This window comes from Talpa occidentalis, unplaced genomic scaffold (assembly GCF_014898055.3).
Source record: "Talpa occidentalis isolate TD23 unplaced genomic scaffold, MPIMG_talOcc4v2.1 talOcc4.2, whole genome shotgun sequence".
Classification (NCBI taxonomy): domain Eukaryota; kingdom Metazoa; phylum Chordata; class Mammalia; order Eulipotyphla; family Talpidae; genus Talpa; species Talpa occidentalis.
The window spans coordinates 110948149-110966130 of record NW_023602073.1 but is presented as its reverse complement, the minus strand read 5'-3'; the positions used below and the strand labels follow the sequence as shown (position 1 = coordinate 110966130).

At 36.1% G+C, this 17982-nt stretch overlaps 1 protein-coding gene across 3 annotated transcripts in view; it reads right to left on the bottom strand.

Annotated features, from left to right (window-relative positions):
• Positions 1-17982, bottom strand: part of FIG4 (FIG4 phosphoinositide 5-phosphatase) — a 97356-nt gene that overhangs the window by 41465 nt on the left and 37909 nt on the right. For all 3 annotated transcript variants that reach the window (XM_054699100.1, XM_037520210.2, XM_054699101.1), the window contains exons 12-16: positions 16702-16818; positions 15029-15074; positions 13955-14103; positions 12542-12708; positions 4831-4969 (exon numbers count right to left, since the gene is read on the bottom strand). In XM_054699100.1, coding sequence (XP_054555075.1) covers positions 4831-4969; positions 12542-12708; positions 13955-14103; positions 15029-15074; positions 16702-16818 — 618 coding nt within the window. The remainder of the gene's footprint in view (positions 1-4830; positions 4970-12541; positions 12709-13954; positions 14104-15028; positions 15075-16701; positions 16819-17982) is intronic.

The window sequence follows — 17982 nt, the reverse complement described above, 5'->3', positions numbered from 1 at the left end:
TGGCTTGTATGCATCCATATATATTCCCTGAAACAAGCCACACCAAGTTAATCTTGATTTTTTTTTTTTCTGATAGGAGAATCAGACATGATGAAACACAGGTTAATTGTTAAGAGGGTATAAGTTCTATTTTATAATGACCTAACCTTGGCAGAGGAGAAAAGAAGTTATTAGCTATTACATGAGGAATTTCCTAAAGAAGTTTGCTCTTTAGGAAACTATAAGGTAAACATTATAAAGAATGTATTCTTACTCAGAATGTACCATGTGGAGAGAAAGAATTAAGATAAAATCTTGTATTACTGATTTGAGATCAGGCCTTAATTTTTTTTAATATTACTAAACTGCATTTCCCTAAGCAAGACAAATTAACTTGACAATACTTTTTGAAAGGTTCAACTCCTCTGAGTGGGTCTCAGAAACAAGGAAGCAGATGTACCTGCTTGGGGAAGACGAGCTGAGATGGATGAAGGATGAGGACATCTGAGAGGACTAAGGCCCAGTACAGGAGGAATCTTCATTACCTCCAATACCAGGCACACCTAACTAAAGGAAGAAAACTTGCACAAGCAGAAACCTGCTTTGGGACGAGGGATCAGAAAATGGGAGGCTACAAGTTGGTACCGCTTCTTTCTTTGTCTACAATACCTAATATGTCAGCTTCTTTTCTCTTTTTTTGTTCTCAGTATGAAGAGTGCTCAAATCATTTGCTCACATATGAAGGTTAGAAAGATTAGAAAGAGACTTTAATTCACCTCTGAAATCACATGTGAACTTTAGCAAAGCAATTAATATTTGTAAACAAGGTAGAAGAAAATAGGTAGGGTGGCATGTAGTAAGTGTCAACTGTTTAGATTCCAAACAAAAATCACTAAACAATGTTCACATGAAAAAGTGATCTGATATTTTACCACAGAGCTGTCCCTGCCATATATCCTAGTCAATATTTTAAATCAGGACTACTATTAGGATAAAGATGGCCAACTTATCAAATCCGAAGGCTCTACAAAGCCAAAGGTAATAGGTAATAAAAAAATGACACACATCTAGATATTTTTTTTTTAGTATTGGTAAAGCATATGTGAGCATTGAAAAGAATGCTCAAAATGAGCATGGCAAGAATGGTAGATGCATGGTATTAGTCATTTCACTGACTATTAAACAAGTCAAAAAGCCCTGGGAGTTCTAATGGACAGGAAGCTCAGAAAGTTAACATTATGATGACATTGCTGAAAACAGCTAATGTAATCTTACACTTAATGATAAAAATAGTATAAGGGGCGTAAATGGCCCTAATAGTCCCACAAGAGTTGGTGCAAATCAGACCAAACTCTGACAATTATTGGACACAGGTCTAAGTACCAGTTTAAATGGAACACTGACATTGAATGCACAGAGGAGAGCATTCTGAATGCTAATGAGACTTGAAACCATGGGATATGAGAACAGCTGAAGATATAAGGGCTGTTTAACCTGGAGAAGAGATGTTAGAAACATGTGAACTCATCTTTAAATATTTAAAATACTATTAAATGGCTCAGGAAATCATGTTCTTAAGGTCTTGATGAGCTGAACTAAGATTGGTAGGTCAAAATGCAGGAAAAGTTTATCTCAGTATGATGTAAGAAAGAACTGAGTGAGTAAGCTGTCCAAGAGCAACTGCCTCCTCAATCAGACATGTCCTGGTTGATAAACCAAAGTGTGTGGAGTATAGGCTGGACAATCTCTCCTGAAGAGATACAGAGGGAACTCTGCTCAGTGAGTAGAGCCAGGAAAACTCCTGACTCTAATACTCAGTGAAATGACTAATGCTTAGTATCTAAAAGCATCTTGGAGACCTTATAAACACTGTTAATAAATGGTACCTTAGATAATGCAAAACACTTTTAACTAAGTCAGAACAAAGTCCAATTAGTAGTTTTAAACAGATCAATAAATGTGGGATTTTGAGTAACAAAAGAACATAGTAGTACACACCTCACAGAGTCTTGAAATAATCTACTATTATCCCTATTTTACTGACATGGATGGAAATTGAGAATTAGATGGAAATTATCAGTTATGTGACTTGCCCACAGTCACTGAGGTAGTTTCTCCAGATTCTGTGTTTATTCCATGTCAGAACTAGTACTACGTACTTCCCACTCATTTTCTCTTTTAATCAGCAATAACTGTGAGCTGTGCACATTCATTTCCATTTTACAGATAGGAAAATGAGATTTCTAGAGGCTAAATAATGAGCATAACTAATGTCACATGCCTGCAGATATTTCGTCTCAGTTCTACTTGACCCTAAAGTTCAGGCTCTCATCCTGTTACTGCCTCTAATTAAACTATTCATTTATTTATTCTTAGGACTTATATTTCATTTACTCTTAGAATTATCATATTGATTTAGTTGTTATCAAAATAACTAGTAGAGATAGATGTCACTGGAAAAAAAATAAAACAAAATGTGAAATTTATCTTACAGTATTAATAAGTACTGTTTATGGGCAGTATCAATTGATAGTATCAAAATTTTTTTGTAACTTTGAAATTCTGGAAAAAAACAAAAATAGAAGACTTAATCAACTGAGTGAGCCATATTACTCACTTTTATTTTATATTACCTACTTTGTTTTCAGTGGCAGACTTGTAGCTGATTCTTGCTGAATCATCTAACTAGCTGAATAATTCCAGTCAAGACATATTCTCTCTGTACCTTAATTTCCTTTTTGAGAACATGGGGATGAAATACCAACTTCCTTTAATTCCCACATATAAACGCCAACGCTGCTTGCCTCGTTTATGTCACTCAAGGTAAGTAAGTGGTTTAATTTACACTTTTAATACACTAGCTAATTTCTGAAGTAGAAAGTTAAGTTTGTATCCAAGTTTTATTTTAATTGCTTCAATACTTCAAGGTAATATGAAATTTCCAAAAATTTAACCATATTTACCCATAATCAATTGCATCACCAAAGTTGAATATAGATATTTACACCTATCTCTCACCAAATAAACAGAATTAGTTTCAATTTTTCTGCTTGCCAGCAAAAATTCACATAAGGAATTGTTAATATTAAAATTAACATAAAAACTATCAATGTTTCAATTATAAGAGCTTCAATTATAGAAGCTCAAATAGTAAGCTGGTTATTTCAATAACCTGCATAATAAATTTGAAAAACACACAAACCCTTTCCAAATATTTTAAATATCCCTGAAGTAACAGAATTTGGTAACAGCTATAACATCAGCATTTGTTAGTAATTCACCCATTGCTCATGGTCTGCACACAAGATTGTCTATAGTGTTTGGGAAGCAATTCTGTGTAATCAACTGATGAAATGATCAAACTGCAAAAGAAGAGCAGATGGGTGACCTTGACATTATAGGCCTTTGAGCAGAATGGACCATGCTCTAATCTCGCATATGTGGAAAATGTTGCTCATGTGCAAATTTGATTGTATTAGTACATGACTCCTCAATTAAAAACATGAGTCTTTTCATTAAATCTTCATGACTCTGTAAGGTGTGTACTGCCATTTATATTTTGCAGATGAAAAAAATGAGACTTAAAAAGAATAAGTTAACTAGCCCAAGGTCACACAACTGCAAAGATTCCAACTCTAGTCTGCCTGACCCTAAGGCCCATGCTACAGGGAGGGTGGCCTGTTAAAATGCCTCAGGTGAAGAGCTCATTTTTTTATAAAATATATCTTTTTTTTAAAGATTTATTTATTTTTATACAAAAACTGGGGTACAGGCCAAAGGTGTGGGAGGGTGAGAGGATTCACCAGAGACAGAGTGGGGAACAGAACAGGCAGATGGGCCGAAGTACACTGCTGAGGAGAGTAGAGAGCGAAACAGGGGAGGTCTGCCCCGCTATGTGGTTATGTCCCTGGCCAGCTGGAAATTGAACTGGTGCTGCAGAGGCTGCAGATAGCTTCACAGTGCTGTGCTCAACCCACTGTGCCACCGAGGAGGCCCAAGAGCTCATGTCTTAAGAGCACATTAGTACCCATGTAGCTTTCATCAAAATAACTTAGAAAAGGGCCTCCCCGTTGGCGCAGTGGTTGAGCGCTGGGCTGCAAAGCTGTCCGCAGCTTCTGCAGCACCGATTTGATCCCCGGCCACGGGGCGGGGGTCCCACATGGCGTGCAGACCTCTCCTGCCATGCCCACTGCTCCCCTCAGCAGTGAGTTTTGTCAGTCTTCCTGTTCTGGTCCTGACTCTGGTGAATTCTCTCACCCTCCCATGCTTCTGACTGTACCCAGTGCTTGTATAAATAAATAAATAAATAAATCTTAAAAAACAAAACAAAACAAAAAAAACCTTAGAAAACCCAAACTGAGTGACTGGGTGATGGCAGGGAGAGCAGCCTCTGTAGTCACCGAACTTTTTTCCTGTCTTTATCATTGTCGCTGAGAGTTGGTTGTGCTCCTGGAGGAAAGGACATCAGAATTCCAAAGTGATGCTGCTAGATGTAATACTTGAAAAATCAGGGTGATTCTAAGATTGAGTTCTTGAGAGCTCACATTTATAGGAAGGACTCAAAAGTTATATTAATGGTCTGCTTTAGTGGAGCCACAGCTTATGTTCAATGATGAAGTTCTGATACTTTATATTATAGGGAAATGCAAAACACCAATAGTTAAACAGAATTTCCCAAATTTAGTATCAGGACATTAAATCAACATCCAGTATCAGCTACATTAAATTTCTCGTGGCAAACACATAGTTAAAACAGAAACTTTAGCCTAGGTGATCATATCTCAGAAAGAAAAAAGAGCTCCTATTTAAAATAACAACAAATCTAAGTTAACAGATTAGGAAGCAAAATACCTTCTTCTTGTTGGTAAAAGTCTCATGGTATTTTTGTGATGCAAATAAAAATCTGTTGGGAGTTCCCAGAGATGAGGTTTTCCTTCAGTGGGATGGAAAACTCCCAGGAAGAGATTAATGGAATCTTGTCTATCAGCATCTAAGAAGCAAAAATATGTATTTCAGAAATTCCATTTCTGACATATACAACTGGGGAGAATATTCTCCCAGGAGAATCAGGGCACAACTGTGATTTCATAGACCACACCTCTGAAAACAGGAGTCTATTTCAAAAGTCATATATAAACAAAATGTAAAACAGTTACCAATCTCTCCAGTAGAACTGAAATCCAGCTTTATCAGTTTTCCATTTTGCTCCATACCTCTCATAATACAGTGACAAGTATGGTAAATATAAACTTTTTGAATCTTAAACACTTAAAAATCTATAAAAAATGACATAATACTTTATTGACTTTATTTTTAGACTGAAAATGCATTCTCACCATATGTTAGCTTATCTGAAACAAAAACATCTTCATTTTATTGCGAAGGTGAGGAAAGACTTCAGAGATAAATAAAATGACCCAGTTCCTATCCATATTCTGTTACACAACACTGAACAAGCTGGTTTGCGAAATTGCCACTTTTAATCCTTGAAAGATATTCTCTGTTTCTTTAGCAGAGACAATATTTACAATGATTTCTGTTCCTCTCAGTTGTGGGCCTGGCCCATTACCTTCTATGCTTGATAATGAAGACAGAGAGGGCCCAGGAACAACAGCCTCACTCTAGCTATCTTGCTGCTCCAAAATGACCTTTTGAAACTATACCACAAGCTAATAAAACTATGTATATGTTGTATTTCCTCTTCCTTTTCCTAATTATAATACAAATGGTGGTCAGCCCTGCATGGTCTCACCCTTAGCATGTGCACTGTCCCCTTCCTAGCAGCCTTCATTCTCTCCCTTCAGTTACTCCTTTTCAGTCCTGTCTCAGAACCTGGCATAATCAAGTTTGGGGCAGCCAGCCACAGTATCAATAATAACCTCTTTCTGAAAATGAGCATCAAACTGAAAAGATAGCACAGTAGAAATGTCTGCTTTTGAAACAAGGTAACATTATCATAAAATCAATTTTCTTCCAACAGCTATGGTGAACATAGATACATTTGAAATTAGTAATGTAGCTCTCATTGGGCTATGTTGTCATTTCAGCAAAAGCAATGAATGAAATAAGATACATTTGATGTGTATTCCAGCTATTAGTATTTTGACAGGAAGCATTCTATTAAAATAGCTCTTACCTTTTGGGCTAAAAGTTATATAAAAGGGATATATTTATATGCCAAATTACTTGGGTCTTTTTTTTGCCATTCGTTGAGAGAAAACATCAAGTATTAAATGATGCAGACATTACTGCCCCAATTTGCATCCTCTTTACACAATACAAAAGTAAACATACTGCTTTTATAGTAATTAGATTATGCTTCTTGAACAGCTTTAATGGCACTTAATAATTCATTCTATTCAGTGCCTCAAAATATCTTAATTCTATCTAGAGGAGCTTTCCATTTTTCAGTGATATTTTCAAGGAGTTTCTTTCATCCTTTAAGCCTAATAGTAGCTTCCTTCAATTTTTAGCAAGTATGATAAAATGTAAGATGTGAGAAATACAAGTAAATAAAGGATATTTCTCTAAAGGATCATAGTGAAGATTTCTTAAATGTATTGCTGTGTTATAACTTAAAATATATCTGTGGTGTTTGTGGTCACTTAGTATGTCGTCTACAAGATAACCCTAATGATCCTAAAGATCTCTTCCTGGCTACTTTTGACCACAAATAAGGCAATCAATGACCCCCAGGAAGACAGTGGTACTTTGGATATGAACAAGGGCTTAAAATAGGTGAGAGAACTTGTAGCCAGCGAGAGAGCAAAATAATTACTTCTTTTTGCATTCAATCATGCTTTAAAGGAGAAAGGAATACACAGCATTCAAAAACCATTTAAACAATTAAATAATACCAGTGTTATTTTATGCATTGTATTTAAATAAATCAGACTTGAACATAGCAATTTTTAATTAGCAAAAAAAAATTACTTTTGGAACTAAAATATTTGCTATTGGGCCTCCCAATGGTGCAGGGGTTAAAGTTTCATTGCTATCAATGTAGCACCAGCCACTGCAGGATGAGTTTGATCCCCTGCCAGGGAGTGAACCCATTTGTTGCAGCAGACCTCTCCTGTCTTGCCCACTGCTCCCCACAGCAGTGTATTTCAGTAGATCCACCTGTTCTGCTCCCCACTCTGTCTTTAGTGAATCCTTTCACCCCTGTACCTGTGGCCTACACTCCAGCTCTCGTATGTGAATCTTTAAAAAAAAAAACAAGATATTTACTATTATAATATTAAATTAAGTTTGTGATAACATGGCTAATGGAAAGAACCATTATTCAATAAATAATATTGGAAACTATGGTGAGAAATTGGTTTCCTAACTGATACTATACATTGAAAGAAATACCAACTAAATGTAAGGAAGACAAAGATCAATATACCCTAGCTAAAAAAAAAGAGGGAGAGAGAGAAAAACAGGTAATTTTGAAAAGAATTATAAAAAATGAATATGCAAATGTTTAACTTTATTATCAAACAAATAAATTAATGTTTAATAAACAATGGTAGATTAAAGTATACCATTTTCTACTTATTACACTGAGAAATGCTGAGAAAGCATTAACTACTATACCTTTCTGTAAGGCAATCTGAATCTATATGCTTTTTAAAATCTGAAAATATGTAACTCCCTCACCTAGTAAATATGCTTCCAAAATTTTCGTAAGATCAAAGATATGCAAAAAAGATGTATGTTCCAAGATGTTTGCTTAAAAGGAATGTAAATACACAGTCATAACAAATAACTAAATGACAATGCTTCTAAAGGCTACTAATAATCATGTTATAGAAGGATTTTCAAGGTCCTAAGTATTACTTACATTATCTATAAGGGCATAACTTACATTATTTATAGATTATATATATAATCTATCAATTATATGTATAGTGAAACTAGAAGGATCATGTTCTCCTAAATATAAACAAGTGGCTATCTCTCTCTGGTAGGTGACGATTATATGATTGATTTGCAAGCTAGTATGTACTTTCTAAAGTTAACACATATCAATTTCATAATTGGGGGAAAAAAGGATCATTCATCCTTTCATCCAAGAATCTCCTATGTCTCACATTGGAGATACAGTAGTATGCAAGACAGACTCTGGCTCTCGTGGGGCTTACATTCCACAGTGGGAGACAAAAATATATACAAATAAATAATGAATGAGGTACTGTCAGAGGGTGTAAGTTTTATATAAAACAGACTGCTATGAGAGAGATGAGGGAGGAGAGGGCCCTTCGGGTAGTCAGGGAAGGCAGAAGAGGCTGAGGTGTCTGAGGATATAGCATTTGAACTGTAAGGATGAGAAGGAGGTGGAGTTCTGAAGGCTGTGCCCAAGCAGAAGGACTGGCAAAGGTCTGAAGGGGAACAAGCTGGGAAGCTCCAGAAACAAAAAGAAGGCCAGCAAGGCTGGAGGGCAATGAGCAAGGGAAAATGTAGTATCAGGAACAAATGGGCCAGATCACACAAAGTTTTATCAGTTGGGGCAATGTGTCTTATTCCATGTGCAGCGGGAAATCCTGGAAAAGTTTTAAAGAAAGGAGCAATGTGATTTTATTTGAGCATTGAAATGATTACCATGGCTGCTATAAAAAGCAAGAGTGAAACCAGACAGATGACTAAGGAGTTACTGCAGTGTTCAGTTACTGCAGTGTTGGCACCAGTATAGGAGCAAAAAGGATGAAAAACAGCAGAAAGGGTTGAATATATTTTGGAGATAGAGTCAAGAAAATTGGCTTGAGAGATGGGATAAAGAAAATATAGGAGTCAAGGATAATTTCTGGATTTCTGAATTGAGCAATGGTGTTGATGTGGAAAAAACAAGTAGAGAAACAGATTTGAGATAGTTCAAGAGTTTCTGTCTCAGAAATAAGTTTGAGATATCTGTAATAGGAAGAAATCTGGTCCCCATGATCTCTGCTTCCTCATGTCATACCCATGAAGTCTGTAACACATGGCAAAAGGCACTTTGAAGATGTAATGGAAGTTACTAATCATTGCCTTCAAGATAGACAAATTGTCCTGTATTAGATAAGTGGGCCCAGGTTAGTCACATGGATTCTTCCCTGTAGAAAGGGAAGACAGAGATGCATATAATCTCAGGGGGAAGCAGAAGGAGTAGGATTCAGAGCACAGAGAAGGGTTTGCACTAAGAGGGCACAGCACTCCAACTATGGGGATATGATATAAGGTAGACTCTATGGGTGCAGATGAAGACAAGTATCACATTTGATGAAGAGGAGGAAGTTTATCCTCAGGGATTTATTTTTTCAGTGAAGTAAGAGCATGAACTGGGGATTGCTACAGGTTAAGGAGTGAGGACAGATATAAAATGGTCTTTGGGAAAACAGCAGAATGAATATACTGGGCAAATGTAGTAGGACTAAAGTGGTTTTGAGTGTCCTTTAGGGAACTGCAGTCAATTTAAACTGAGAATAATAGTTGCAATTTTTTCTTTTGCTCTATATTACTGATTTGGTGGCAAGATAGGTAAATAACTGGGTTTTAATCAGTTATTAATGTTATTTATTATTAAAAATAAAACATGTTTCCAATTGTCTTTGCTGTTAGAAGGATGACCCTAGAAAGTTATTTTATTACTCTTAATAAAGTAAAGTGTGCCCAGCATGCTCCTCTGCAGGCCCCCCTGTATGTGGTAAGCAGAAAGGGAAAGGACCTGTCCCACTACCCCACAGCACTATCACGATGCAGGGTGATGCCACCTTGATGCTTTCCGTAACCACTGCTTGTTCACGTGGGGTGAGCTTTGAAGGCATTACCCATCGAGTTCTTTTTTTTTTTTTTTTAAATCTGTGTTTTGTTTTTTTTTATCTCTGAGAAGGCTGTAGTTTCCTACCATGCAAGCATACATACTCTGCATTTAATTTACTTGAGTGAACATATATTTAGGTAGAGAGAAAGATTGATAGGCAATCAACTACTATAGATATCCCATCTTTTTTCTTCTTATATTCATGAACTTCAGCAAGAAAATTTGAGCTTACCAAAAGGTAAATTAAAAAAAAAAAATTAGAAAGAGCTTAACATGAAGCTTAAGGGAATTATAAAGCCTTCCTTAACATCATAAGGCTGTATATAGGTACCTAATCTTTCCTTGATGGTATCCTCCAAATTGACTATGTAGTCAGTTATGTTAGAAGCCAAAAGATGCTTGGCAGAGACAAGTTCTAGAGCATGCTAATATGTAAAGCTTCAGTTTTAAAAATGAGCCTAAAAGGGGATCTGCTGGGTTTTCCAATAACTTTAATCTGTCTAGATAAGCCAAAGATAAAATTCCAAAAAATCTAATTTCAAGTATCTTCCTGCACATTCCAGAGGCATAAGTTTTACAAAGTTATTTGAGTGCTTTAAAGAGAATGATTCTATAAATATATTATCATTATATAATATTCATTATAATTTAAAAATAAGCTGCACCTCAGTACACCATGCTTCTCAAATAGTCTGGGTTAGCCACATTATTCATAAAATAATTCTTTCACACTAGTTTCTTTTTCAGTGCCATATAATTTTACTTTAGCTTTCCATTAAGTACATGTTATTTTTCCATGACCATCCCCTTTTAGTAGTACTCCCTTCCTTTTAAATCACGTACAGTTACACACCCATTCCCTGTCCTCAAGTGTTATTAAAAACACATTACTTGGTCCTTAAGTGTCCATAATAACTACCATTACATGGGCAATGATCACATAAGGGCAGAAGAGTGGATGACCCTTTCCACCAAAGAAGTTTTAAACCTTTTCATGCTACACACACTCAAAAAGATATGTGCTTCTTGGCACATGGCTTATATACCACTGTTATAAGCTGAAGTGTGTCCGCCAAAAAGATATGTTGAAGTCTTAATCCCTGATACCTGTGAATATCATCTTCTCTGGAAATTGAGTCTTTGCAAGTATGACCAAGTTAAAATGCAGACACACTGGGGTAAGCTGGGCTGTAAATCTAATATGACTTGTATCCTTATAAATAGACAGGGACATATAGGGAAGAGAATGTTGAGAAGACACTGACACAGAGGGGAGGGGAGAGAATGTCACGGGACACCAGAGGTAGACATTAAAGTGCTACAGTTGGAAGCTAAGACTCAGCAGCAAACCATTAGAAGGTAAGAGGCAAGAAAGAGTCTTCCCTGGAGACTGCAGAGGGAACACAGTTCTGTCAACAGCAGGATGTCTGACTTTATCTCCCAGAACTTGGAGACAATAAATCTGTTAGTTAAAAATCACCAGCTTGTGGTATTTTGTTACTGAAGCCCCAGGAAACTAGTACAAAACAAAACATAACCAGAGAGAAAGCCATTAGAGAATAACTGCAAGGTGAGAGTTCACTCCAAACAATCTCTTTGCCAATCTTTTCTTCTCCATATTCTATGTGTTTTTTAAATCCTTGCTCTAGTTCTAGGGCCCAAAGCTCGTGGAATAGGTCACTGAACATTTCTTCATAAATTCTGTGCATGGGAACACGTTGGTCTGTGATATCTATTGTGTTGGAAACTCTATTAGCACAGAGGCAAGAAGTGCCATTTTAACAATCTGTTACTTTTAGTATTTGCAAGTCATAAAATAAGCAAAGAGTACAATTTAGTGATGATATACTATTCATGTCTAGTTAACATTTGAAAAAATAAATTATATTTCATTCTTAAACAATTGTCAAGACTAGGAGCTCCATTTAAAAAATGATCCAGGGCCTCCCCGGTGGCGCAGCGGTTGAGCGCTGGGTTGCGAAGCTGCCCGCAGCCTCTGCAGCGCCGGTTCAATCCCCGGCTGCTCCCCGACCACCAGAGGAGGGTCCCACATGGCATGCAGACCTCTCCTGCCGCCCGCTGCTCCCCTCAGCAGTGTACTTCGGTCCTTCTGCCTGCTCTGCTCCCCTCTCTGACTCTGGTGAATTCTCTCACCCTCCCGCTCTTCTGACTGTACCCAGTGCTTGTATAAATAAATAAAGTAAATAAATAAATCTTTAAAAAAAATAAAAAATAAAAAATGATCCAACACCCTCAAATGAATTAAACTATATATTGCAAACAGAAATAGAGAATGGAACATAAGCTAAGGAATCAAAGAATTTTACATTATATAAAATCTCCAATTATGAGTGCTGAGTCCATCATGCTAGGAATGGCAAAATGCAAAAGTGATCTATTTATTTTTTATTATGTTTATTGAGTAGTGTTGGTTTACAAAACTGTATATGTTTTAGGGGAGTAGGCATACACCTCACAGCACACCCACTGCCAGAGCCCCAAATCTTTCACCATAGTCCATTGGGGCCCTTCACCTCTCTGTTTCTACTCCCCACCCTCCCTTTCTGGTAGGCAGAGTTCTAAAAGTGCCTTACTTAAAATGCAAAAGCTTTTTATTTACTTACTGAACAAAAATACATTGAGCATCTTCTAAATGCCAGACTTTAACTTAAACTTTCTAAAATATTTAATTTTGATTTTAGTCATATAGCTAAAAAAAATAAGCATAAGAAGAATGCATATGCTGATAAGTCTTAGAAACACCTGTTATTTCAGAATTACCTGAGAAAGCATTGCTATAATATCGGGACAGGGTCTGCATGATGTCTTTTGAGTGCTGAGTCCATGGTGCTATCTTTCTGTAAGTTTTTACACGATGAACAAGCTGAGAACCACCATATTGCAGGGACAGGGTATCCCCATGATCTTCATAGAGTTCCTCAAATAACCTAAGCAAAATAAAAACCAGGATTAAAAAATTTTATCAGAAATATTACATATTTTTGTTGTTGTTGAACTTTTTGATTTTCTTACATTGTTCATTTTTGTACAATATTTGATTTCTCCCCTCAGAGGTAGTCCCCATAGATCTCCCTCTACCACATCACATGTGATCTGTTGCCATAGTCCCTTGTGCTCTTCCTTCCCTGTTCTGACCTCTCTCTTTCTCCCTCCACTGCTGGTATTACATATTATTTACTTAGTCACAAGCTCAAAACAAATCTTTTACTTTTATGAATTCCTCTGAGTCTTTCAAATAGACACTTTCGAGGAGAATCCTCAACATCTTGAAGATAAATGCAATTGCATTCAACTTTATTGTGATATTCTAATAAGCAACAAGTCACAGAAGACACTAAAAAGGAAGCAGGGGGCACCAAAACCATAACCTGCCAGTGCCAAACCAAGCTGCTTCAAACTGTGATTAAAGTCTCATGTATTCTGCAGCCCACCAGATCAATTTGCCTCCCATGACAGAATTTTCTGTTCTCTGAATTGCCTCTGGAAAAATGGTAATGCTCTTTTCACAGACAGATAAACAGTATTCTTTTTTAGAAATAAGTACATGTTTGGAATGTATATTTCTTTGAGTGCCTGTTAAAGTTTTCAGTGCAGTTGTATCTATGGATCTGGCTATTTATAAGGTGACAGAGCCTTTATGACTATCTCAGATGCCCAATAATACAGGATCATTGTAGTGTCAAGAAGCAGTATTTCATGCAATGTCATAAATCCAATGAGCAGTGAAGGAACCATAATCCCTAATGAAGAATCAATCTTTTTTATGTCTTACATTTTTAATTCAAAATACATGAAAGTACATTACTTTTATTTTTTTAATTTTTTTATTTTTTTTTAATTTTATTTTTATATTCCCCATGTAATTACAACCGAAAGTACATTACTTTTAAAGGCAGAGTGGATTTTTTTTAAAAACCCACTAGTTTAAATACTTTGTATTTACCTAAAGAACTTAATATTTATTGATAAGTAACACAAACAAAAACACCTAAAACCATGGCAACAACATGTAAGTCTATAAAAGAAATATTAATTAGAAAATTAATATGAATAACTTTAGCAACATAAGTTTTGAGAGGCTAAAAGCAGAAATGAATTCATAAAAGTCCTTATTAGTTGTAAAGTTCACTTTTTTTAATTATCAGAATTCAAAGGGCAAAATATTAGGCTTACCTAACTGCATCTGTATCAAATTGTAGATTAGGTTTGTCAATCAATCCCAAGGAATACAGCTGGTAAGCCAGAGCACATTTCCCCACCATAAACTGTGCTGTGTTGGTGCGATCCAAACAGTCTACACAGTTGGTCCGAAGAACGCCAGTCTAAAGAGAAATACCTTAACTTTCATCCATTATTCAGTCACCAAACAATTCTCATACTACTTTAGATTTCTTTTTTTAAAAGATTTATTTATGTATGCATATAAGATCTGGGGCACAGGCCAGAGGTGTAGGGGTGAGAGGATTCACCAGAGACAGAGTGAGGAACAGAACAGGCAGACTGAGTGAAATACACTGCTGAGGGGAGCAGCAGGCGAGTCGGGAGAGGTCTGCTGTGCCATGTGGGTAGCTCCCTGGCTGGGGATCAAACTCATGCTGCAGTGGCAGTGGATAGCTTCATAGGTTGCATCTTAACCCCCTGTACCACCAGAGAGGCCCTACTTTAGATTTCTTATTAGAAGCTGAAGAAAGGCTGTAGGCAGGATATTACTCCTGAACAAATAATCAAGAACACTTTTCAAATTTAGAAAGATTATAGTTGCTACTTACCTAATATTACTCCAACACTATCAATATACCTGCTAGTATATATCTACATTTTTTCCATTTGTTTAACAAGAAAAAACAAATAGCTAACATTATCATTATGTACCAATTAGTAACATACATGCTTTTTAAAAACACTACAAATCAAATATATTCAGTGGTTGAGGCCATATCATTCTTTAAGTATCATTAAAAGATACAATAACTGTATCTGGCTCTGTTTCCAATGTCATTTGAATTTATTATTTTCACATTCCTGTTTATGTTTCTATTCCCCCAAATAAAATAATTTATGAGCCATTATAATTTTAACTAAATATCTTTTGTAAGAGCTAAACACTAGCAACAAGACTTTTTAAAATTATCCTCAAATGATTACTAATTTTGTAGTAAATAAGTTCTCCTTCTCCAAGCTTGCTTTAAAAATAACCATTCATGTGGAAATAAACTTTATGCATTATTAACAGAACACAGTCTATACCTGAAGGCGGCCGGTGGGGATCACACATCCTCCAAGTTCATTCCACCTATGTTTAAAAATATGTGATTTAAAAAATAAATTAATGGCATAATCTATATTGAATTTTTAATGAATGTATTTTTAATCAATGTCTCTTTATTAATATTCATAGAATCAAAGTAATAGAGGTGAATGCACCTGAACAATTACCCGATTCTGTTTACTTTCAATTCTTTCTGGCAAGTGAATATAGAATATCTTAATGTGCCCCACACTGCCAGTTTATCACCTATGTACAAGCAAAATCTCCCTTGCTTTAATGTAAGCCCATTTCCTGTTTCATCCCTAGAGACAATAATAACTGTAGGGATGTTTTGTAATAAATTTTCCACATCTACCCTTCTCTACTCAGTCTTGACCTCCTTCAGCCTTTCTTCATGGAGATTTGCAGCATTCCTTTGGTTATTTATACACAAGTTCTTATCACTTTCCTTCTTATTTATTTTCTCCAAATACTAGGTATATGTTTTGTTATCAACTACTATATAATGATATCAACATTTTAATTATTTAAAAGAAGGTGCATTGAAGGAAAGAGTTAACACAGCAGACCTTGGAGTTGTCCTAAAAAAGGCCTGCTTGCAAGGTTGGCCTGCAGTTGGCATCTGGGAACTTGGGTTGCCACTATTCCAGAACAGACAAGAGTGGTTTCCTGAGCCTCAATTGTTTGTAGAAACAGCATGGTTTTTGCTAAATGCCTTGTTTTCTTCTGAGACTCTGGAATTTTGGTACATGACAGGCAGAGGCTGCTTACCTGACCAGCCTCCAACAAAAAGACCCTGTTCTGAGTCTCTAACAAGCTCCATTGGTTGGCAACATTTCCTGCATGCTGTCACAAAGAGTTGATGGTGGAAATTAAGCATGTTCTGTGTAACTTCACTGGGAGAGGACTCTGGAAGCTTAACCTAATTTTCTCTGGACTTTGCCCCTGGTGCCTTTTCCTTTTGCTAATTTTGCTTTATCGTAGTCATGAGTACAGTACGTTCAGTCTTTTGAGTTCTCCTAGGGAAAGTGGTTTTAGGGATCCCTGTGTCACAAGTGCCCTAAGATTCAAACTCTAACAAATACAAACTATAACAAAAGAATTACTTTCAAAGACACACACTAGTTGGTTGTTATTGCTTTCCTTTTTGGATATTTTTAACATTACAATTAATGTTAACTGAAAATAAAATGCTGGAATAATATTTGATCCTTAAAAGGGAAATAAAACATAGATCCTTGATTCGAAGAAGCTCACAAAGTACTAATGAAAGAATAATTGTGAGCAAGTATCTACAAAATAATGATAATTATTATTTTCATAAAAACTGGTAGCATTTAACCTGCAAGAAAAAAATGTTTCTATTCCTACGTAATAATGAAAAACAGAATTCACTGCAGAAAATTTTATTTCACAGAAACATTTTATGTAATTGTAAAGATTCCATGGCATCCATTTCAAGGTAAACAACCAGCAGAGTAATTCCCACGCCTACAGTGAACATTCACTGCAGGCACATGAGCAGCTTGCCGCCCCAAAGGAATAAATTCATCCACTTCCAAATCATACAAGCTGCTTATATTTACAATAGTTTTATATCCATATGAGCAATATTCTTGACTTATTTTAAGTTTTTAAATACCATACATACTTTTCATCTGGCCTCAAAATGCTGCAGTAAGAATCGGGGCGGTTTACAAAGAAACCTGTTTTCTTCACCACACTTTCTGCAATCACATTCAGTCGATCAAGAACATTACATAGTTTGCTGAGGAGGAAGAATGGGATAGGTGAGAAAAACCCAAGTTTTAATGCATATTATATTTATAACTGAAGTAAATAATGTTGAAAGTAATGATATTCAGGAGCTTCATTTAAAAAATCTCTCAATGTGTACTCAATGACTAGTAAGTTTGATACAAAGATATATGAAGGACCTGCAACTTAATATTAAATATTGACAAGGCTTAATCTTGGCACATTACATCCCTGCAAGAACTTTTCCTTGGGAAAAGCCTTCACTCCTCAAGAGTGATGTCAGCCAAGTCAATGCGCATTCATAAAATGACTACAAAGAGAACACAATGCAGTGTTGGGGGTAGGAGAAGAAAGCAAGAGAAAACAAAATAATCTGAATAACACCAATCTATAAACAGGTTCATAATAATTTCTCTTTTCTGAGAAAGCATGTGTGTGTGTGTGTGTGTGTGTGCAATTATGTGTGTCTAGTTACAAAAAAAAGATTTAGAAAAGAAATGAGTTGCATGCAAAAAATACAGTAACATTAAAAAGAAATAAGACCTCAAAATAAACCTAATATTGCTAATTGTAAATGAACAAAGGAACAATGAAGGGTTAATGAAAGTTCCTTACACAGGATGAATTTTTAATCATTCTGAGGTAAAAGAGAGGAGGGAAAGCAAACCCAGGGGAACACACAACAGGGACAAAGGCTGTGGGTGGGAGTGTGGCTGCTGCATTTGGGGCAGAACATGAAAGTTAGATTTTCAGGCACGGAGCAGCCCTGGGAATAAAGAAAAAGTCATTACATTCTGGAACCAACCAACTAATGCGGCTTTAGCACTATACTAAAGAGTTCAGATTTACAGTAAACAGGGGTTATTGCAGGTTCATGCAGAGGGAGACCAACAGAAAGTGGTATCAGAGAAAGTGATTAAACAGGGAAACAGAGTGAAAGAGAAAAAAGCAAAACTAATGCCTTTAAGGAAAAGCAATAGAGAAGTGATGTGTTGAATAGCTACATAAGCAGAATTTGCAAATGTTGTAAATAATGGGCAAAAAGGACTCTGGTAAATTAAGTACTCCAATTTTATATCAATAGCAAAACATCCATAAAGCAGGTCCATGAAGAAATTAAAAGAGTGGCATTTACTTTACTATAGAGGTCAGCTTCCTACTACTTTACATTACA